General features: G+C 46.1%; 1 protein-coding gene across 1 annotated transcript in view; it reads left to right on the forward strand.

The window, feature by feature from the left end:
* The window catches only part of RHOA (ras homolog family member A), a 78,380-nt gene extending 55,915 nt beyond the window's left edge, over positions 1-22,465 (forward strand). Inside the window, exons 3-5 of the mRNA XM_024211363.3 lie at positions 6,334-6,454; positions 19,370-19,500; positions 21,156-22,465. Of these exons, the coding sequence (XP_024067131.1) occupies positions 6,334-6,454; positions 19,370-19,500; positions 21,156-21,329 (426 nt within the window). The 3' untranslated portion in view covers positions 21,330-22,465. The remainder of the gene's footprint in view (positions 1-6,333; positions 6,455-19,369; positions 19,501-21,155) is intronic.
* Positions 22,466-24,107: the final 1,642 nt, after the last annotated feature.

Consider the following 24,107-nt stretch of genomic DNA (forward strand, 5'->3'; position numbering starts at 1 on the left):
TCTCTACCCTATCTCCTCTCTTTGGAACTTGTCTCCTCCTCCTGTAGTGATTGCTACTCCCTTACTTTTGGTCATTGGGTACTGGATACCAATCTGCAATCTTGGCAGTCTGTCCAGTTCTGCACCTGGTCCCCTCACCATCGTCTCCTTCCTTCCTCTTTTGGGACCAGTCTCATGAGGGAGTCTTCTTATATGAACTGGTATCCCTCCTTGCAAAGGGAGAATAAAATCCCACTGGAATATCGAGGGAATGATACTATTCTTATTGCCTGATGTCTAACAAGGCAGGTAATTTTAGATCCATCCTAGTACAAAGGAACCTGAACAAGTACACATACACCTTCAAATTCAGGATACCCATCTTGAGAGAGAGCATATCTCATCCCTATCCCTTGGAGACTGGTACATAACCCTTGATTTAAAGGAGACATGGTACGTGATTCTAGATACTTTCACGTTTCATCAGGAAGAGCCACATCAAATCCCTGAGGTGTTCTACATGGGAATCAGCTATCCAGTTCAAAATTTTCTCTTTCGGCCTGTCCATAAACCCCTGGTTATTCGTGTCTAGCAGTGGTGGCCGCCCATCTCAGATGAAGGGGCGTTTATGTATACCAGCACCTGGACGATTAACTAGTAAACACAAAACCACAGCAAGAACTGGCATTTTGAATACACGTGCAACCTGTTCTCTTCTCTGGTACCCCAAATTATCCATGAGAAATTCACAGTCCAACCCATCCATCTTATTGGGGCATTCCTGGATTAAATCCACCCCAGAGGTTTCCTCTGAGGTCAGGTTCCTCAAGATCTAGCAAGCCCTGATCACACTCAGTGCCCAGCCAAACCAGCTGACACGGTTCATTTGAGCCTTATGAGCCCTGTGGCCTCTTCAGCATACGCGACAGCTCAAGCTCACTTTCATATGAGATCCCTACAGTACTGGGTCACGGAACACCACAGTCTAACCATGCAGTTTACAGAGGAAACTTCAGAGGGGTAGCCGTGTTAGTCTGTATCAGTAAAAACAACAAGGAGTCCTTGTGGCACCTTAGAGACTAACACATTTATTTGGGCATAAGCTTTTGTGGGATATAACCCACTTCATCTGATTGCGTCTGATGAAGTGGGTTATATCCCACGAAAGCTTATGCCCAAATAAATGTGTTAGTCTCTAAGGTGCCACAGGACTCCTCGTTTTTAGAGGAAACTTGTGATCACTCCTGAAGTCCTACAACAGCTTGGGGCCAGGAAAAATATCTTGTAGGGTATACAGTCCATCCCTTTTGCTCTCACATCCACGTTCGCCACTGACCCCTCCACCTCATCCCTGATGGAAGTCTAGAATCCAAGTGCCACATCATTGTTTTCAGGCCAATGTCAGGGTCCTTAGGGAAATTGATATTGGTTAATAATGAACAACACTACAGCCAGGTTCTTCATCATTAAATAGAGCAAAGAAACTAGACGTGGTGTACAAAGCACCAGATCCATCTGGTAGGCATATATCTGTTGGGGAAGAAAATGTGCAAGCAGCCTTGTTGAGCAGCAAGATGCAGACTCTATATGAATGGTCTCTAAAAACATCAGTGGTCAGAAAATTTAATCAAATGGGGCCACCCAAAAACTATACCATTTCACATCAAGGCAAAATACCAAGCGCCAACCCTGCTGCACCAGAGCAGAAAAAGGCAATACCTCTTTCTGATAGATTTCTTCTGGAGTGGGACCTGTCTCTCCCCTGCACCTTTGATCCCAGTGTCATTAGAATCACAGTGACTGTCTGCTTTGATTTATTTCCTAACCTGTGACCATGCCAACGCTGGTACACAAATTCCTGGACCTCTCTAGGTAACCACCCTAACCTGCTCGTCTCTGTCTCCAGACTGCTTGTCTCAGTGTAGAATACTGCACCCGAATCCCGAGATGCTACATCTCACAGCATGGATGACAGCCTGGTTAACTACCGTGGACCACACCTGTTCTTAGATTGCAATCCATCATGCTCATGTCTAGGAAGAGCTCCTCTCTCAAATACTACAAACAAAAATGAAAAGATTTTGCATCTGGACCAATGACAAGGTTATGCCTCCATTCCAAGCTGGGGGTTTTGCAGATCTGGGCTACTTACTGCATCTTGCAACCCAAGGTCTGGTCTGTTGGGTGCGTTTCTTAAGGTTCACCTGGCAGCCATTTCCGCTATTAGCACCATGTCAGAGGCAGACCAATTTTCCCTCCACCCTAGTCTCCAAATTTCTAAAGGCTTGACTAATGCTTTTCCCCCAACCAAGGAGTGTCCTTCCTCTTGGGATTTAAATGTTGTACTAATTCCTCCTCTTCCCCCCCCCCCCCCCCCATTTTGAGCTTCCTAGATCAGCTTCTTTAGACCATCTTATTTCTAAATACAGCTTTCCTTATTGCCTCCACCTCTGCAAGGAGGGTAAGTGTACTCCAGGCACAAGGGCTACACCACCTTACACCATGGCTCAAAGATGGTTATGAGGCCCCATCATGCCTAAGGCGATGACCGTTTACTGGTAGATCAACGCTGTTGCGATCAATGCAGCAGCGTCGATTTAGTAGGTCTGGCGAAGACCTGCTACATCAATGGCTGAGCGCTATCTCATCGATTCTGGTACTCCAGCTCCCCGAGAAGAGTAAGGGAAGTAGGTAGGGTTGCCAACTTTCTAACCACACAAAACTGAATACCCTGGCCCCGTTCACTACATTCCTCCTCCCTCGGTGGCTCGCTGTCCCCCACCCTCCCTCACTTTCACTGAGCTGGGGTTAGGAAGTGGGAGGGGGTGAGGGTTCTAAATGGGGCATGCTGGCTCCGAGTTGGGACTGGGGATGAGGGGTTCAGGGTGTGGGAGGAGGCTCTGGGCTGGGGTGGGGGAGGCTCCAGCTGGGGGTGCAGGCTCTGGGGTGAGCCTGGGGATGAGGGGTTTGGGGGGCTCAGTGTTGGGGCTCGGAGTTGGGGTGCAGGCTTATCTCAGGCAGCTCCCGGTCAGCGACCCAGCAGGGCTAAGGCAGGCTCCCTGCCTGTCCTGGCACCACGCTGCGCCCCAGAAGTGACCAGCAGGTCCGTCTCCTAGGTTGGGGGGGAGGTGGCGGCAGGCTCTGGGTGCCGCCCGCAGGCGCCTCCCCCCCCCCCCCCCCCCCCGGCTCCAACCCACAGGCACCCCCCGCCAGCTCCCATTGGCCATGGTTCCCGGCCAGTGAGAGTGTGGAGCTGGTGCTCAGGGCAGGGGCAGCACACGGAGCCCCATGGCCCCCTTGCCTAGGAGCTGGACCTGCTGGCTGCTTCCAGGGCGCAGCGCAGTGCCAGGACAGTTAGGGACTTGCCTGCCTTAGACCTGCAACACTGCCGACTGGACTTTTAACGGCCCAGTCGGCAGTGCTGACCACAGCTGCCAGGGTCCCTTTTCGACCGGGTGTTTTGGTCTAAAACTGGATGCCTGGCAACCCTAAAAGTAGGTGGAAGGCGTCTCCCATTGACACCGCAGTAAGTCGACCTAAGCTGCATCAACTTCAGTTACGTTATTCACGTAACTGAAGTAGCGCAACTTAGGTCAACTTACCATGGTAGTGTAGATAAGGCCTAAGCTGGTATCTGACTTGCACCTCAATCAATACATTTCCCTTGCTGTCTTCTTCCTAAGATGCCATTCCCATCTCAGGGAAACACACCTGCACACTGTTTTAAAATAACTCCCTGGGTTTACCTAGACAGTATAAAATCTCTTAAGACAAACTCTGTTTATAGTTCATGTAGAAAGATTCCCCATGGCATTTATCTCTACACAGATTGTCCCAGTGGATTAAGAGATGCATAGAATTGTTAAATCATAACTAAGGTACCAGTATCTATAGTCTTAAGAAATTGTACTGGAGCCACTCCTACAGAGAGCAGCAACATGGAGTTCAGTGCATACCTTAACCAGGCATTTTTCTTTTGAAATTGAACTGCGATGCGAAATTGGGTAGGACAGTGCTGCAGTCCAAGTTTATTAGAGCAGTCCTTGCCTGCCTTCTTCCTAAGGGAACGTGATGCTCTGTACCTCGGGGGAACACCCAGCACCTCCATGTTCATCCTTGTGAAATGATTGTGTGGTATCCAATGCAAAGTTTGTCATGCCGGGTGTCTTTGGAAGGCTCATGATGCACTGAGCATTGTTGTTACAGTAATGTTACATAAAATTATAACCTATAACATCACTATATGTAGTTATGAGGCTGAAAATGTATCCTCATGGCTTAAAATAAGCCCAGGCAAAAACTGTCCAAGAGCAGAGAGGTAGTTCACATCTCATCAGGGCAGGTATGGGACAAACCCAGCCCAGCCTCACAGGAACAAAGGACGCTGGCCTAGGCAGTAACAAAAGGATCTGTTGGACTCTCGAGTGAGTCACCCCCACCCCTTTCCTTTGGCCAGTTTGGGACTGCGATGAGGTAGTGCTCACCTGACTCTGAAGGGGGGGTGGGTGGCAAAGCCAAGAGGGAAGAAAGGACATGATAAAAGGGAGAGACATTTGCTAGGCTCTTCCTCTCTTCCACCTACATCTACAGACACCACACCAAGTGACTGAAAGCACTGATCAAAGGGGAGAGCCTGGCTGAAGAGCAACCAGCCAGCCTGTGGTGAGAAGCATCTAAGCTTGTAAGGGCATTGAAAGTGTTAAGATCAGCTTAGAATGCGTTTTGCTTTTATTTCATTCGACCAAATCTGACTTTTGCTTTATAATCACTTAAAATTTATCTTTGCAGTTAATAAATGTTTGTTTGTTCTACCTGAAGCAGTGCATTTGGTTTGAAGCGTGTCAGAAACTCCCCTTGGGATAACAAGCCTGGTACATATCAATTTCTTTGTTAAATTGATGAACTCATATAAGCTTGCAGCGTCCAGAGGGCATAAAACTGGACACTGCAAGATGGAGGTTCCTAGGGTTGTGTCTGGGACTGGAGATATTGGCTGGTGTCATTTGGTTGCACAATCCAAGGAGCAGCTTACATGCCAGAGGCTGTGCGTGAACAGCCCAGGAGTGGGGGCTCTCACAGCAGAGCAGGGTAAGGCTGACTCCCAGAGTTAAGGATTGGAGTGACCTAGCAGATCACTCGTCCAGATAATACCAGAGGAGAATGTCACAGGGAACACTACTCACAAGTGTCCCACAAGTGGGAATGCACAGATGCCCTCAAAGTAGAGAAGGAGCTGAGGTGGCTAAAGGTACGCACTGTTATGTAGTCTAGAGCGGCTCCTTCAGCACTACACAAAGGCACTCGTGCACCTCCCAGGCAGACACTGCTTTAGAAGAGGGTTCCGTGTGTTCACCACCAGGAGCCTGCTCCCACAAATGTGAATGCACAAAGGGGACACAACAAGTTACTGGTAAGTAACTTCTCATTCTGAGCCCAGTTCTGCCCTCTGTTACATTAGTGCGACCTTCCTGGAAATTTATGGCAGATGCACCCTATAATTGAGAGTAGCATTTGAGCTGTTGTCTTCATAAGTTAAACAATTGACAGTTGCTTGGCATTCAAGCATATTGATGTTTGGAGTCCTGTTGCTGCCTGTCTCACTTAACCAGAGCTGCTTGGAAAGTTTCTGAACTTTATTTTGCGTAGGGTCCATCCATTTAGTATTTGCAGTTTTACAAATTTATTATTGTAGTTTTCTAGTTTTTGTTTTTTTTTCCAAAAAATTCTTTGCTGTAGTTCTCCTAGCTCTGCCCCAAATTGAGATCTTAAAACATGACCTCATTTATTCAGCCCTTAGCAATAATGGGTGTTGCACACAAGAAAGATCAGCAAATTGCAGGTTTAAGTTTCCACTATGGTGGTGGAAGTTCAGTAAAACTACACAGAAATGAGTGGCCCTTTGACATTTTTGTCTTTTAGTTGGAGTGTGGGGTGAATTTTTTTTTAATCTGTCCAAGTTCCTGAAAAGCAAGTGCATGTATAGTCCTGTTTTACTGAAAATGTGACCTCTTCGATCGTTTACAGAGGAGTTTCCCAGCCTCAGAGAACTATTTTTAGACTTACATCCCTTCAGTTCATCCATCTTGCTTTTCTTTTTCTGGTAGCTCCCACTCTTCAGAGGTGTAGGGATGACCACTGATATAATGGAAAATCTTGTCAATATGTTAAATTGATTTTTGGACGCAGGGAATAGACAACTCCTCATTTTCCATTTGTGAAAGTGGAGTGCACTGTGTTCCCCTCCTGTTGAGTCATGTTCACTGAAATCCACTCTCTAGTTTGCTTGGATTACTCACACTTGAATCAGATTTCCCCTTGATGATTTTGGCTAACTGCCTTCATTCTTTTCTGTAGGTTGAGTTGGCCCTGTGGGATACTGCAGGACAAGAAGATTATGATCGACTTAGGCCTCTGTCATATCCAGACACCGATGTTATACTTATGTGTTTTTCAATTGATAGTCCTGATAGTTTAGGTAAGTAAAACTGAATCCAAACCAGGTTTCCTGTATCCCTAGGAGACTGTACTGTGCAGCCTTTAATTCATTTATCCATGGTTTAATATTGAGTGGCAATTCTGATTTCTACTAACCACATTTGTATATACATTGCAGTGTTAGCTTCAATATTTTGTGTAATGAATCTTTGTTCTTCCAGTAGTGTTCCTCTGGGTGCTCCACTTCAGGTGCATGTGCACCCCATTTGCCTTTGATCGGAAACTTTCAGTAGCAGTGCCCATTCAACCAATGCATGTGCCCTACACCTCCTTGTGCCTCCTGCTGAGGATATATAGGGTTGTGCAGGCAAACTGCCCTCAGTGCCTTCTCAATCTCCTCCAACTGAGACAGAGCATCTAGCATGCCTACTTCACTGTTGGTTAAGTTTGCCACCTTTATTTCTAGTTTAGCCTTTTATTGAAGTTTAGTTTAATTAATATCAGAGGGGTAGCCGTGTTTTTGTAAGGTAACTCCCTTCTCTTCATGTGTCAGTATATTTATGCCTGCATCTGTAATTTTCACTCCATGTATCTGAAGAAGTGGGTGTTTTACCCACAAAAGCTTATGCCCAAATAAATCTGTTAGTGTTTAAGTTGCCACCAGACTCCTCATAGTTTAATTAGTGTAGTTTGCCATTTTTATTTCATTTATTTTTGAGGGTCTTTATTTCCCTCACACACACCCGAGGAGTCCTTTTCCTCCATTGTGGGGGTATGCCAGGATTCAAATGTTGCCTCACTTGCTGGGACGCTATACCCGTTAACAATGGACATTCCAAGTGCATTCGCTGCTCAGAGGACATGCACATCCTTCAGAAGTGTAATTTTTGTGCAGCCCTTAAGAGCAAGGCTAGAAAAAAAACAATAAAACTTGAACTCCTCATGATGGAGTGCTCTCTTCTTCCTGCCCTGGATCTAGGTCAGTGGAACTCCTGTACATCAGCCTGCACGTGAGCATAGTGCCCTGTCTATTCAGCACCACTTTCACCCAGATCTTCAAAAGAAAAGATGTCAGAAGGTACTGGGAAGGCCTGTAAGACAAGGAGTTCCGGTTCTCCCCACAAAGAGCTTGTCTCAAAAAGATCTCAGTCTTGGCAGATTTCACCCATTTCTGACCCCTCAGGTCCTGGGCTGAGTACTGCTGAGGCTTCAGGCTCTTCTAGTACCAATAGTGTTTCCAAGGCCCTGAGTTCATTTAGGAGCCACGGTTCCAAGTGGGCTTTGGAACCTAAACTGACTCCACTACCATCTAAGCATGACCAGAGCAGCAAGGAGAAACATTTTGCGTCTGTCAAGACAGTACTGATGGACCTTACTCTGCAATCTCCGGTACCTAGCCCCATAATTCCCTGAGTACTGTAGAAGTCTAAGCCATCTCATGCTACTCATTCTTCAAGACAATCAACATCATCAGTATCCAATGACTTCATTGTAAGGGACTCATCGAATCAGACCCCTCTCTCAGCTCCCCTAACTCACCCGGTACGGCAGGAGTTTAGGTGCTCCAAGGACCTGTATGTCTCCAATGAGAGAGTCTCCCCTCTTAATCGGTACGTATTTTAATTGTAAGAGTTGTAATTCTGGTGACCATAATGACCTATCACTACCAAGGTCATCATGGTCACCAGAATTACAACTCTTTGTGGTACTACTCGATTTCCCAGCAATTTCTGAGGTAGTCAGAGCTTGTCACATTTTGGTGCAAGATTCCCCTACCTACCAGTATGGAGGCTCTTTTCCTGATGCCTATAGGGAAAAGGAGTACTCATGTGAGAGACATTGGTGCTCCTTCCCCTTGGTGTGAGCAACAGTGGATGCCACATCTTATGCCTAATGTTTCCCTTCAGAGGCTATATTGGGATCCTTGGTCTGCCTACTGACAGCAATTTTCATGAGCACCTAGCGTTTCTCGTCAGGACAGGTAGTCTCCTACTCCATCTCTTCCTCCTCCGCCACCTCAGTTGCAGGAAGAAACCTTTTGAAGAACAGAAGGCCAGAGTGGGTAAGAAGGATACTCCACAAACTAACATCTTCTCATCTTTCCCAGATGAAGCTGTCATTCCTTCCCCACCCTGCATGGCAAACAACTTTAAGCAAGTTCAGGACCTAAGGAAATTCTATACTCCCTATAGATTCCCCTAGAATAGGTCCAAGAGTCTCAGCAAATGTCACCTTTTGTGTGGATGGCCTTGCCCATAAATGAAGCCCTTCTTGATCCTGCCAAAACCATCTGGCAGACTCTGGCAATTGTACCACCCATGTGCAAGTGCACCGATAAGAAATATTGTGTACCAGCCAAGGATTATGAATTTTTATTTTCACACCCTTCACCTAACTCCGTGGTTGTTTCAGCTGTAAATGAACGTGGCAGTCAGCCCCATGCTAAATTGACCGCATACAATAAGGATCAAAACAGCTTGACCTTTTGGGCCATATGGCTTATTTGTCTGCAACTCTACACAGACTCTGCGGATCACAAATTATCAAGCCCTTATGGCAAAGTACAGTCATACCATCAAAAGTCACCTTGTCTATTGAACCACCTTCCAACAGAACATCGTAAACAGTTCCAGGCCATCATAGCTCATGGTCAACTATCGGCTAGAACATTGCTACAAGCCTCCATAGATGCAGCTGATATGGCAGCTCTAGAATCATAGAATATCAGGGTTGGAAGGGACCTCAGGAGGTCATCTAGTCCAACCCCCTGCTCAAAGCAGGACCAATTCCCAACTAAATCATCCTAGCCAGGGCTTTGTCAAGCCGGGCCTTAAAAACCTCCAAAGAAGGAGACTCCACCACCTCCCTAGGTAACGCATTCCAGTGCTTCACCACTCTCCTAGTGAAAGTGTTTCCTAATATCCAACCTAGACCTCCCCCACTGCAACTTGAGACCATTGCTCCTTGTTCTGTCATCTGCCACCACTGAGAACAGCCGAGCTCCATCCTCTTTGGAACCCCCCCTCAGGTAGTTGAAAGCAGCTATCAAATCCCCCCTCATTCTTCTCTTCTGCAGACTAAACAATCCCAGTTCCCTCAGCCTCTCCTCATAAGTCATGTGCTCCAGACCCCTAATCATTTTTGTTGCCCTCCGCTGGACTCTTTCCAATTTTTCCACATCCTTCTTGTAGTGTGGGGCCCAAAACTGGACACAGTATTCCGGATGAGGCCTCACCAATGTTGAATAAAGGGGAACGATCACGTTCCTCGATCTGCTGGCAATGCCCCTACTTATACAGCCCAAAATGCCGTTAGCCTTCTTGGCAACAAGAGCACACTGTTGACTCATATCCAGCTTCTCGTCCACTGTGACCCCTAGGTCCTTTTCTGCAGAACTGCTACCTAGCCATTCGGTCCCTATTCTGTAGCAGTGCATGGGATTCTTCCGTCCTAAGTGCAGGACTCTGCACTTGTCCTTGTTGAACCTCATCAGGTTTCTTTTGGCCCAATCCTCTAATTTGTCTAGGTCCCGCTGTATCCGATCCCTACCCTCTAGTGTATCTACCACGCCTCCCAGTTTAGTGTCATCTGCAAACTTGCTGAGAGTGCAGTCCACACCATCCTCCAGATCATTAATAAAGATATTAAACAAAACCGGCCCCAGGACCCACCGTTGGGGCACTCCGCTTGAAACCGGCTGCCAACTAGACATGGAGCCATTGATCACTACCCGTTGAGCCCGACGTTCTAGCCAGCTTTCTATCCACCTTACAGTCCATTCATCCAGCCCATACTTCTTTAACTTGGCGGCAAGAATACTGTGGGAGACCGTATCAAAAGCTTTGCTAAAGTCAAGGAATAACACATCCACTGCTTTCCCCTCATCCACAGAGCCAGTTATCTCATCATAGAAGGCAATTAGGTTAGTCAGGCACGACTTCCCCTTGGTGAATCCATGCTGACTGTTCCTGATCACTTTCCTCTCCTCTAAGTGTTTCATAATTGATTCCTTGAGGACCTGTTCCATGATTTTTCCAGGGACTGAGGTGAGGCTGACTGGCCTGTAGCTCCCCGGATCCTCCTCCTTCCCTTTTTTAAAGATGGGCACTACATTAGCCTTTTTCCAGTCATCCGGGACCTCCCCCGATCGCCATGAGTTTTCAAAAATAATGGCCAATGGCTCTGCAATCTCATCCGCCAACTCCTTTAGCACCCTCGGATGCAGCGCATCCGGCCCCATGGACTTGTGCACGTCCGGGACTATTTAGAAAAACTGAACTACTTCTTTCTCCACAGAGGGCTGGTCACCTTCTCCCCATACTGTGCTGCCCAGTGCAGCAGTCTGGGAGCTGACCTTGTTCGTGAAGACAGAGGCAAAAAAATCATTGAGTACATTAGCTTTTTCCACATCCTCTGTCACTAGGTTGCCCCCCTCATTCAGTAAGGGGCCCACACTTTCCTTGACTTTCTTCTTGTTGCAAACGTACCTGAAGAAACCCTTCTTGTTACTCTTAACATCTCTTGCTAGCTGCAACTCCAAGTGTGATTTGGCCTTCCTGATTTCACTCCTGCATGCCTGAGCAATATTTTTATACTCCTCCCTGGTCATTTGTCCAATCTTCCACTTCTTGTAAGCTTCTTTTTTGCGTTTAAGATCAGCAAGGATTTCACTGTTTAGCCAAGCTGGTCGCCTGCCATATTTACTATTCTTTCTACACATCGGGATGGTTTGTTCCTGCAACCGTAATAAGGATTCTTTAAAATACAGCCAGCTCTCCTGGACCCCTTTGCCCTTCATGATATTCTCCCAGGGGATCCTGCCCATCTGTTCCCTGAGGAAGTCAGTCTGCTTTTCTGAAGTCCAGGGTCCGTATTCTGCTGCTCTCCTTTCTTCCTTGTGTCAGGATCCTGAACTCGACCATCTCATGGTCACTGCCTCCCAGGTTCCCATCCACTTTTGCTTCCCCTACTAATTCTTCCCTGTTTGTGAGCAGCAGGTCAAGAAAAGCTCTGCCCCTAGTTGGTTCCTCCAGCACTTGCACCAGGAAATTGTCCCCTACACTTTCCAAAAACTTCCTGGATTGTCTGTGCACCGCTGTATTGCTCTCCCAGCAGATATCCGGGTGATTGAAGTCTCCCATGAGAACCAGGGTCTGTGATCTAGCAACTTCTGCTAGTTGCCAGAAGAAAGCCTCGTCCACCTCATCCCTCTGGTCTGGTGGTCTATAGCAGACTCCGACCATAACATCACCCTTGTTGCTCACACTTCTCAACTTTATCCAGAGACTCTCAGGTTTTTCTGCAGTTTCATACCGGAGCTCTGAGCAGTCATACTCCTCTCTTACATACAATGCAACTCCCCCACCTTTTCTGCCCTGCCTGTCCTTCCTGAACAGTTTATATCCATCCATGTCAGTACTCCAGTCATGTGAGTTATCCCACCAAGTCTCTGTTATTCCAATCGCATCATAGTTCCCTGACTGTGCCAGGACTTCCAGTTCTCCCTGCTTGTTTCCCAGGCTTCTTGCATTTGTGTATAGGCGCTTAAGATAACTCATCGATCGTCCCTCCTTCTCAGTATGAGACAGGAGTCCTCCCCTCTTGCGCTCTCCTGCTTGTGCTTCCTCCCAGGATCCCATTTCCCCACTTACCTCAGGGCTTTGGTCTCCTTCCCCCGGTGAACCTAGTTTAAAGCCCTCCTCACTAGGTTAGCCAGCCTGCTGGCGAAGATGCTCTTCCCTCTCTTCGTTAGGTGGAGCCCGTCTCTGCCTAGCACTCCTCCGTCTTGGAACACTATCCCATGGTCGAAGAATCCAAAGCCTTCTCTCCGACACCACCTGCGTAGCCATTCGTTGACTTCCACGATTCGACAGTCTCTACCCAGGCCTTTTCCTTGCACAGTGAGGATGGACGAGAACACCACTTGTGCCTCAAACTCCTTTATCCTTCTTCCCAGAGCCACGTAGTCTGCAGTGATCCGCTCAAGGTCATTCTTGGCAGTATCATTGGTGCCCACATGGAGAAGCAGGAAGGGGTAGCGATCCGGGGGCTTGATGAGTCTCGGCAGTCTCTCCGTCACATCGTGTATCCTAGCTCCTGGCAAGCAGCAGACCTCTCAGTTTTCCCAGTCGGAGCTGCAGATAGATGACTGAGTCCCCCTGAGGAGGGAGTCCCCGACCACCACCACCCTTCTCCTCCTCTTGGGAGTGGTGGTCGTGGAACCCCCATCCCTAGGACAGTGCATCTTTTGCCTTCCAATCGGTGGAGTCTCCTTCTGCTCCCTTCCCTCAGATGGATCATCTAGTCCACTCTCCGCAATAGTACCTGTAGAGAGAACATGGAAACGATTGCTCACCTGTATCTCCATTGCTGGTACATGGACGCTCCTCTTTCTCCTTCTGGAGGTCACATGCTGCCAAACTTCTTCACCATCCTTCTGTCCCTGCTGCGCCTGCTCTGAATCTTCAGAACATTGTGGCTGTAGAAGCATCTCCTGACGTCTGTCCAGGAAATCTTTATTTTCCCTTATGCAACGCAGAGTCGATACTCGTTTCTCCAGACCTCGAACCTTCTCTTCCAATATGGAGACCAGCTTGCACTTTGTACAGACAAAGTCGCTTCTGTCCTGTGGAAGAAGGACAAACATGGCACAACCTGTGCAGGTTACAACAGCTGATCGGTCACCTTCCATATCACCTTCCTCTTAAGAGCTTCCTCAGCTGTTGCAGGAACTACTCAGAGAAACCTGCAGATGTAAGGCTCAGTGAGCTCTCCCCAGGCAAAGTCCCTCTGTTAGCCTCTGCTGTTCGCCGCTCAGCAGGTTCGCTGCTGACTGCCCTTATATACCACTCAAGGCCCACCTGGAACAAAGCACTCCCAATTCACACTTTTCAAACAAACAAACAAAAACAAGCAAGCAAGCACACGGTCAAACTGACAAACTGTCCCAGCAACAAACACTCAGATACTCACCAACACAGCCCCCCAATGCAGCACTTAGCGTACCTCCTCTCGGACAGATCTCAGGCAAACTCCCTCTGTTAGCCTCTGCTGTTCACCGCTTGGGCATCTTGGCTTCAGCTCTCTGAGTTCCCTAGGGAGCTCTAGAATAGAGGTTCTCAAACTGTGGTCCGCGGACCACCTGTGGTCTGCAAGCTCCATTCAGGTGGTCCGTGGATAGTTCCCTCTAAGGTGCGTGCCTGGGCGGCCGCACACGAGACAATAAAGGGCCACCCACCTAATTAGTGGAACCGCACAGAGGGTGGGGGGAATTCGGGATGTGCAGGGCTGCACAGCCAGGGAAAGAGGCAACTTTCCCCAACTCCAGGGCTGTGGTTGCCAGGGAGAGATGGCCCTCCTACCCAGCCCCAGCTTGGGGGCTGTCACAGCGGGGGAGAGAGGGCACATCCATCGCATTAGAAAGGTAAGACTACTGATATTAAAATATGAGTTTTGTGTTTTTATTTGTAGAACTGATTCCTTTTTTTTTTAATATATAGTGCTTTTATCCAAAACACTTGAATCCAAAACAATACTTAGCTAACGGTACAAACAACATTTGGAAAGATCATTAAGTGGTCCGCCGAGACCCTCAGCAATTTTCAAGTGGTTCGTGGAAAAAAAAAATTTGAGAACCACTGCTCTAGAATACTGAAAAGGAGCTCCCCTTTGATAGGCAGAAACTTCGCTGAGACAATTGATTAATCGTTGCACACCTATATAGAGTCCCTGACTGTGGGGCTGTGGCTGAAACTGCACGGGTATCAGAGAGGGTGGGGGGCACTTTCTCCCCCACCCCCTACCCTGAGTTTCTTGCCACAAATTTCAGCCCCTGCTGACAGCCGGAACCCCAGCCCGAGCAACTTAGCTGCATGCCCCCTGTGGCATGGGGCCACAGACAATTGCCCTGCTTCCCACTCCCTAACCCTGGCTCTGTGCATCACTTCTGTCTACTCAGACACCTGTGTAGTTTCCTAGCAAGGACCCGGCATGTGTTATGGTTGAAGCCAGTTTGAAAAGTTGATGTAGAAATAATTTTAGCAATGAACCGTTTTCTGAAGAAAAGTGTAGGAAAGAGGGGTAATGAAGGGTAGTCGATTGCCACTTCTAGCTAAAGAAGAGTTCACAACAAGGATCCAAACAGCAGTTTAAAAAAAAAAGAAAGAAAGAAAGAAAAAGAAACTGCAAATACCATCCGAAATATTTGGAATATGGATTTACATGGACTGGCTTTGAGGAAGACCCATGGGCACAGTGTGTCATGTGTGGTGAAGTTCTGGCAAAGGAGAGCTTAAAACCATCTAAAACGTTATGGCACTTGCAGACATGGCACAGTTCTCTTCAAACAAAACTGCTCGATTTTTCCCCAGCAAAAGCTGGGAGAGCTACAGAGCTAGAAAAGAACACTGAGAATGGCAACTACAGGAAATAAGAGAGCCCTTGAGATATCTTTCATGTGTCATACTGGATAGCTAAAACTGGGACACCACACGATATCAGAGAAACTTTTTTTCTGCCATGTGCCAAGAAAGTGTTTTCAATTATGGTGGGGCAAAGTGCAGCAACTCAGCTTAGTGTCAGGAGAATTGAATCATTGCAAGGTGTATTCATGGATGGCAAATGACGTGACTGAGCAAGTGATTGCCAAAATCAAGCAAAGTCCTTTTTTGCCATTCAGCTTGACAAAACGATGGATGTGTCTGATGCTGTTCAGATACTGACATACATAAAATTTGAGAGTGATGGAAAAACTCCAAGAAGAATTTCTGTTCTACCAGCCATTACCACAGCATGCTACAGGGGAACAGCTCTTTGCACTTTTGGATGCTTTTGTCTCTGATTCTGGCTTGGAATAACAGTGCTGTGTAGGAATTTGCAGGGACGGTGCTTGTGCCGAGACTGGAAAAAAACAGTGAGATAGTCACTCAAGTGCAGGCTGTTGCACTGCAAGCAGTTTGGGCTCACTGTATTATACACAGGCAAGACCTAGTTGCAAAAAAATGCCACCCATTCTAAAACAAGTTCTTGATTAAACTGTGTTCGCACCGTCAACTTCATCAAGAGTAGCTCAACAAGTGTGTGTCTGTTTGGAGTTTTGTTTGACGAGATGAGAGCTGAGCACCGTCCGTTACTTTAACACGCAGAAATTCAGTGACTCTCTCGGGGAAAGGTTCTCCATCGTTTGTTTGAGCTGAGAGAGGAAGTGAGAATTTTTCATTCAAAGATTCCCTGCTGGTGGAAAAGTTTGCAGATACCAAGTGGCTTGCTTTGCTAGCTTACCTGGCAGACATTTTTGAATGCCAGTACCTCACTTCAAGTACGAGGTACTTTCGTCTTTTCTCTCACTGACAAAATCGAAAGTTGATTCAAGAAATTTTCCTTGTGGTATGCTCGTGTGGACTGTAGCAGTTTTGAAGGGTGCTTTTTACTGGATAACTTTTTGGATGAAAATGCCTTGCCAAAATATGATTGGCAATTCATTATCAGCCACCTGGAAAGCCTTAAACTGCAGCTTTGGGAGTACTTCCCTGTAAAGGATCAGAAAACAGGCATGGATTAGAAATCCCTTTAATGCAGAAGTGACTGCAAGTGCTGTTGTGTCACTTTATAGTGAAAGAAACATTAATGGCTCTTTCCTGTGATGAGACAATGATGCTGAGATTTTCTGAACAACCCTTTGCTAACTTCTGGATTGCTGTGCGTGAAGAATATCCAGAGCTGTCATCTGCAGCTTTGAAAGCACTTATGCCATTTTCATCCACCTACCTGTGTGAAGCTGGGTTTTCAGCACTGACTTTACTGAAAAACAAATACAGGGCTTCCATCTTTACCTCACCCACACAGAGCCCTGCTTCAAGCCTTTGTGTTCATCAATACAAGCTCACCTCTCTCATTAGGTGCATATTTATTTTTTACTGCTGAATATAAAGATTGTCTTGCGAGTGGATTGTGAATTGAAATATTTAGTGGCTATTTTTTTGTAGATGTGGCTTTATAATGCATTTTGATTTCAAATATACTAACTATTCTAGAGTTATACAAGGCACTGGGGTCCTGTAGTAATCTTTGTTGTCAGAAGGGGGTTGTGGTGCAATGAAATTTGAGAACCGCTGAGGTAGACTGAGTCTGGGCTGAGAGGGTCCATTACTGTCAGCTGCAAAGAGCTGCTCAAGGATGGACCGTGAGGTCTGAGCTGGGGTTTCCTCAGTGACCTGACTCTCTAGCACTTCCTGAGCAGACTGCAAGCTGGGATTTAGTCCAGTGGATAAGGCACTGGACTGGGACTTTGGAGACCTGGTTCTCTTCCAGACTCTCTGCCACTGATCTGCTGTGTGACCTTGGGGAAGTTCCTTTACCGCTCTATGCCTCTGTTTCCCTCTGTCGTTTCTATTTGGATTGTCAGTTCTTTGGGGCAGGGACTGCTACTATAGGTCTATACAGTGCCCAGGATAACAGGGCCCCAATCTCAAGGCATCTAGGTGCTACTGTAATACAAATAACAATAGACCATATCTTATCCCTAGAGTCCATTTGATCTACCAACTTCCAGGCTTAGAACAAGAAGCTAGTTGCAGCAGGAAGGGGACTTTCTGAGGTCATTCCAGAGTGGGTAGTTATCCCAAGTTGTCAGAGCCAAGGAGCCCTTGGTGCCAGGGACTGAGATGGCCAGGAGATTCCTCTCCAGCAACGGTGAGCTCTGTTGTAGTGCCAGAGACCGAAGGGGTGCCATCCTTTGCCTGTATGAAACTCTCCCCAGCTCAGACGGGATCAGCATTTGAGGGCCTCAGTTCAGTTCCTCCCATCTTGGAAGTGGCAGCCAGTCTGTATCCAGTCCATGAGCAATATTTTCAAATGTTGTTTACTTGCCTGAGCCTGAGATCTTGGGCAGTGATGGTGGCCAATGAGAAAAAGCACTAGGCTGGAACTCTTGGATTCACACAGGAATAGACTCCATTCTCTGGGGTTTATTGGCGTGGAAAGTTTAATCCTTGGCCATGTTGTAGATGAGGACTGCCAGCTATCGGAGTGTTGACAGTGACTTCCACCCCCAGGCCAAACAGTTGCATTGTTGTATCAGCTCCCTGAGAGACCGTATAAAGGAATGTCCACTTCCCTCTGGGTCCCAGAGGTGGTCCAGAGCAGAGTTCCCTCTAAGCTGCGTACCTGCGCAGCCGCACAAGAGTTGATCAAGTGCCGTACATGTCAGGTGCCCCTCCCCCCGTGCTGCGCTGCTCCTGACCTTTGCCTTGGAGCCCCTGGCCAGCTGCTCCTGGCAGCCTTCTGCTTGCTATGCAGAGTGGGGGCTGCTGATGTCAGGATGTCCCACGCCCTCCCCCCCCCCCCCCCCGGTACCCCCCCCCCGCAGAGCCGGGGGTGGGGGAGACACGACAGGGCTCAGAAGTGGGACGGAGCTGGTGGTGGTGGTGCTGTGTCTGAACAAGCAGCATTCAGACTGGTGAGTGCTGATCTACTTAAAGGGGCAGCATCTGTCTGTCTCTCTCACTCTGTCTCTCTCGCCCACCTCCCAACACATACTGGTATTATTATTATTGTTACTTCTTGGTACTTCCTGCAGTGCACATATATCCTCTGTAATTTTATTCTTTCAAAGTGCTGTTATTTGAGGTTTTTTTACTAGTCTATGCATGTCATAATTTTTATTTCTCTTACTCTTAAATTTAATTTTTTTCAAGTAGTGAGTTCTACAATGCCTAACCTGTCCTGGCTGGAGTAATTATCCCTATGGTAACTTTAAAAAAAAAAATTATAGCTAGGTTTTTAGTTCCTACTTGTGGCGCACATCTGCACATTACCTCAATATTGGTGCACAAAGCAAAATTCATTCATGGATGGAAAAAAATTAGAGGAAACGTTGAGGCATTCTTCCTTCTGCCTGTGGAGCTGCCCATTAGTTGCACTGAGCTAAAACAGCAAGCTTGATGGGACAGTCTTGAAAGATACTGCTTTCATCTGTCTGTCTCATTGAATATACCGGGTTTGTGTAGGGTAAGAGCTTTGCTCATAACACTGTAGCCTGCTATTTGGCCTTTCTGTGTGCCAGAGGTTTCCCCCAAATGCCTGATTGTTAAGCTGTGTTTGAGTTTTGTTGAGGTAGATATGATGCCATCTCTACTTCCCATGCTCTAATGCACAGGTTACCTAGCCTTCACTCACAGTGCAGTTGAACAAGTTATTGGGGTTGCTTATGGGGAATAGCATTTCCTTGATAGTTGTGGCAAAGGAAACTAAATTCTCCTTTAGCATGTATGGGTTGTGCTGTGGAGACCATGGTCGGACAGGTTTGTTTGAGCTACACTTGAGGTCTGGTGTAGGAATTTCCTCTGCTGTGGTGTTGGAGTCTTGTTCTCACAAAGCTCGTGTAGCCAATAGTTCAAACATTTGTCAGACCATTCCCTCCGGGTGGCTGAACACCTGCCAAGTCATATAGCAATCATGAAATATCATCTGTTTCATTTGGACAGTCTCAGCGCTGAGACAGATGGATCCCCAGTCTTGCCTTCATGTGCACCAAAAGTCTAAAACTTGTGGGTAGGTTTGGTCTCTGAGAGATGATTATTTAAGGCCTTGTGTACATGCAGAGCATGGGGCCTGACTTTCTGGATATGAATGGGGCTTGGAGAAATGGACATGCTAGTGACCAGAAAAATGGAAATGAGAGACCACTTCAAACAGGAATTTGGGAAGGTAACAGACAGGCCCTGGCTTTAGAATGTTTGTTTGTGTATTTGGTGGTAGTTGCAACAAGAGGGAAGAAATGTGATGATTAGTGGTTTATATCTCACCAGAAGCTGAATGAAATTTCATGGGATAAAGCAGCATAGTTCTAGTCAGAAAGCAGAGATGATCTTAAAAAGAAAACTGCCCCAAACACTTTTCTTTAGTCTTGTATGTGGATTACGAGACACTTCTGCTTTTTTTCTCCTCCTCCCTGCAGAAAACATACCAGAGAAGTGGACCCCAGAGGTGAAACATTTCTGCCCCAATGTGCCTATCATCCTGGTAGGAAACAAGAAGGACTTAAGAAATGATGAGCACACACGACGGGAGCTGGCCAAAATGAAGCAGGCAAGTATCTTTCTGCCCTTCTTACAATAAAACGTGACAGTTTTTGTAATATGGCTAATGAGCACATTAACTAAGTGTCTGCACTGATTGGCAGCTTTCCCTGGACACCATCCCCTCAGCACCATATCCTGGAACAAAGCTACTTGTCTCCTCATCCTTCTCTAGTGCAGTTTGGCTCCGCTAGGTAGAAGAACAAGTGTTAGATTCCTTTATCGCATCCTGTCTTCTCCACCCCTCTTCTGTGTGCTCCTGTTTCTTGCTAAGCTGATGTAGAGCAGGTCACCCTGGGTGTGTTTTGACTCAGCCTTGCAATGAAGTTTCAGGAACAAAGTGATGATCTGTGGGAAATAGCTAAGTGGGGCTTGTATTGAAATTGGAAAATGTTCAGAGCAATACAGATCATAGAGAACGGGCTGGAAATGACAGTTATTCAGGACAGAAAATTGAAAGCCTCTTTTAGATGAAAAATAAACACAATCTGTTACTTAAGTGTTATGGTTGCATAGTTTAAGTCAGAACTAAGTTGTTAAATACAGACGTTAAAGAGCCGAACGATGCCCAGTTGCAGTTGGATATTTTCTTTAGTAGCCTCTTACGAAGGATCTTGTCAGAGGCACCAAATGATGCTTTCCTAACCTTCTTGGGGCTTCCTAGCAGTAAAGGTCACTCTCAAAGAAATGAAGAATTTCTCTCTCATCAGTTAGAGTATTGGTAGATGAATGCCCCAGATTGGAGGAGTGGCTCTAGAAGAGTTGGGAGGTTAGTGATAAGGTAAAATCAACACACCAAGCACATACTCAACAAAATAGACGCTTAGGTTACCATGTAGGATACCATTTATCCGGTACTCAGAGTACACTGTCCCACAAAGAAACCATTGCATTGGACAGTGGTTTTAAATAATATCTTGAACAGCCTTGCTTTGGTTTGTTCATGAGTAAAGACAAAATGTGGTTCGTTTTGAAACAATCTCCAACAGCAGCATACCAGGTCTAGTAAAAAGTAGTCATCCTTCAGCATGAGAATACCCTGCCCAAATAGGCAAACTTGACTGTCCTGGCATAATGTTTCTTTTAAACAAAAAGTGACACAGCAATTTTTGTAACTATTAATATTGCTGAGGAGTTTGGTACTGCTATGGTAATGACTTCTAAAATTGCTTTTACTTCCCAAGTATCATTAAGTCACTGGTTCCATGACTTTTTTTAAATTGCCAATGGCAACAGTTTGTTTAAACATATATTCCCCTGAAGCGTTTGCAACACAAATGTTGAAGCTTTTATACTATGACATGAGAATTGGACCCTCAATAAATGGACTATAAATAAGTGACACTGACTGATCCAAACTGGGCTATCATTTTCATTGTCCAAAATGTAAATAAATGAAGTGATGAGGTAAATGAGATTTTAAAAATTCTTCAGTAATGTGAGGTGGTGTTGTTACAACCTGTGGGAAAGAAAATGTGTTTAACATTATTCTTAATTAAACTGGGTCTTAATCCAGAAAATAAACGTGCATTTTAGATTCCAGATGGGATCTAAACAGAGTATATAGTTTGCACTTCTGGCAAACCTGGAAGACGATGAAAGGAATGACCTGTTCAGGTGCATTGTTGGACCCTACTAATTTGCTTTTACTGTTGTATTCCACAGGAGCCAGTCAAACCTGAAGAAGGCAGAGACATGGCAAACCGCATTGGTGCATTCGGGTACATGGAGTGCTCTGCAAAGACCAAAGACGGTGTGAGGGAGGTTTTTGAAATGGCCACTAGAGCTGCTTTGCAAGCCCGGCGTGGCAAGAAAAAATCTGGCTGCCTTCTCTTGTAAAGCATGGCCAAGGGAAGGCGGCCCAGGCAGCACTCTGCACTTGATTAATTTTGAAGTGCTGTTTATTAATCTTAGTGTATGATTACTGGCCTTTTTCATTTATCTATAATAATTTACTTAAGAGATTTAAAAATCAAATCATCTTGCTACCAATATTTAGAAGTCAACTATGATTTTTATAACAGTTTGCATCAAATTCATCTGTGCACACAAGTAACGTCAACATTCCTTTAACAAACGTCTGCACGTGCAGGATGTGCCAGGCACTAATTGAAGACAATTCTCTAACTTCTTGCTTCTTTCTAGAAAGAGGAAAAAGCTGGTAACACTGAGAATTGGGCTGTAACTACTTTATAACTAGTGTACCATTCAAATTGGGTACAAGAGCTACATGGCTGTATGTGGAGTCCAGAATAACGCCAGTGCTTTCACATTTTAGGGAGATTTGTTTTTTCATGGCTGCATAGGGTGTAAAACGATAGTTTGAAACTGTGACCACCCTGAAATAACAGATCCCATCAAGCTATGAAAAGTGACAGTTCTGTAGTTTCATGTTAGTTACCTTTTAGTTACCATTTAATTAGTGCCATTTAAATGTATGGTACCAAAAATAAATCTATATGCCCCAGCTGCAGTGTAATATTTTTTGTATAATTGGATTTCCTACTACTGTTACTTGTAATCCCTGAGTAAGGTTTTTCTGGGGTTTTTTTTGTTTTTGTTTTGTTAGTTTTTTAAGAAAGTTTATTTGAAAATAATGGTGAGTGGAAAGCAGCTGATTCCTCCCCCACCTCCCTGTTTGTTTGTTAGTGTCTGACCCATTTGTATGGTATAAATTCTAATCTCTGCACCCAGGAAGAGGTTTTTTCTGTGATCTTCCGGCACCTGCCTTAGGAGCCAGGGAAAGGCAGCCTGTTCACACTCAAGGCAACTGAACATTTCAGAAGCTTTAAGTTAACCTGCTGGACTCAGCTCAAGGCTATAAAAATGCAAGTTCTTTATGTATTGGTTGGTTACCACCTGGTGGCCAAACTCCCATCTGTGAACTTCTTGCTGATCTGCAGCCAACTAAACTCTTCTTTTCTGTATTATTTCTTTTTTCCAACAACTAATAGAATAAAGGCAGTTTTCTAAGCTCCCGGTATCCTGGTGTTTGTGTTCCTCTTTGCAGGGTATTTGTTATGCAGCTGCCCTGAGGCCCTGCATTTGACAGGCTCAGACAAAAATCTCATTTTGATAGAACTACGTCAGAAATTCACCCGGCACATGCAGGCACTTGAATACCTTTAGCAGCAATGGATTACACGCTGGAGCCTGCAGCAAATTCTGAGAGTGGCAGAGCCCAACCATTGAATTCCAGCATCTTCTCCCTGCTCTCTAGTGCCCAAAAATGAAACTCTGTCCCTTGAGGAATCTCTTGTGAAAGACCCTTCAAACTAGACCATCAGCTCCCAGACACTTAGCTGCTGCAACAGTTCAAGTTCACTTACTTTCTTGCGCATGTGAGGAGAGTGTAGCAAGAGGTAATTTGTCAGCAGGAGGAAGGGTGTTGGGTGCACACCCTGCAGCAGCAGCAGCATGCCTGAGTGTTGTCGAATGTGTCCTGTGCTACCCACAGAATGTACCTCTTACATCCGGGCAGTTTCCTTTTGATGTTCCCCCTGCCTCTGGAGCATCTGGTAATGGTATGTGTGAGCTGTGTGCCCTGTGCCACAAAGGAGTGTGGGAGACCCATAGATACAGAACTTGTGCCATACTCGTTGTATTCGTATATGGACATGAGAGAGGTAGTATGTTAACACTGGGTTACAGAGTTCAGTTTTAACAGGCGCTTTAAACCTTTAAAGTGTAAAAATCTCATTGAAAGAGCAAAACCTAAAGCAGAATGCAAACTTTGAGCAATTCTAACTGCACTCATGGTGGTTTGATGAAAAATATATTGATAATGAGAATAATAAGAATTCAAAAATAACCAATTTTTGTGTGTGTGTGGATTGTCTCGTTTTTTATTGTACCCCTCTTGCAACAAACCTAAAACATGTCTGGGCCTGGCCTGTGGCCATATTGCTGCTTCTCGTGTGAGGATGTGTTGATATCAGTTACACTGTGGGAGTATTTGTCGATGGAGCATTGTATAACTGTTCTCCCTGATGGAAAACAGGCACCAAGTTAAACCTGCCGAACTCTAATTTGAGGCAGACTGACTCTTAACTCCTTCACCATCCATCCCTGTAGCCTAAGGAAGTTTCCTAAGCCAGGAAAGAGGAGAGCAGGAGTTCAAATCTCATCTTTTAGTGCTGTTTAAATGTCCGTGCAATTTAGTAAAGCAATAACTCCCCCCCCCCCCCCCCATGTAGAAGACAGGGAAGAGCTGCAAAACACTGCTTTTTCCCCCTTCTCATATTAGCAGAGAACTTGTGCAAGGTCACTGTAGCAAAGAACCCTAGCATTTAACAGGAAAAAAAACTGTTAGTGGGTCGAAGCTAGGGATCTGAAGTGAAAGGATTCAAGCTGCTGTTGATCTATGTGGGGAAAGGGATGGTTGTGTGATCCACACAGTGAGAAGAAACAGAGGGTACGTCTTCACTACCCGCCGGATCAGCGGGTAGTAATCGATCTAGCGGGGATCGATATATCGCGTCTCATTAAGACGCGATATATCGATCCCCGAACGCGCTCCCCGTCGACTCCAGAACTCCACCAGAGCGAGCGGCGGTAGCGGAGTCGACGGGGGAGCCGCGGCCGTCGATCCCGCGCCGTGTGGATCCCAGGTAATTC

The sequence above is a fragment of the Terrapene carolina genome, unplaced genomic scaffold (genome assembly GCF_002925995.2).
Source record: "Terrapene carolina triunguis isolate 2854851 unplaced genomic scaffold, T_m_triunguis-2.0 Scaffold310, whole genome shotgun sequence".
Lineage (NCBI taxonomy): Eukaryota > Metazoa > Chordata > Testudines > Emydidae > Terrapene > Terrapene triunguis.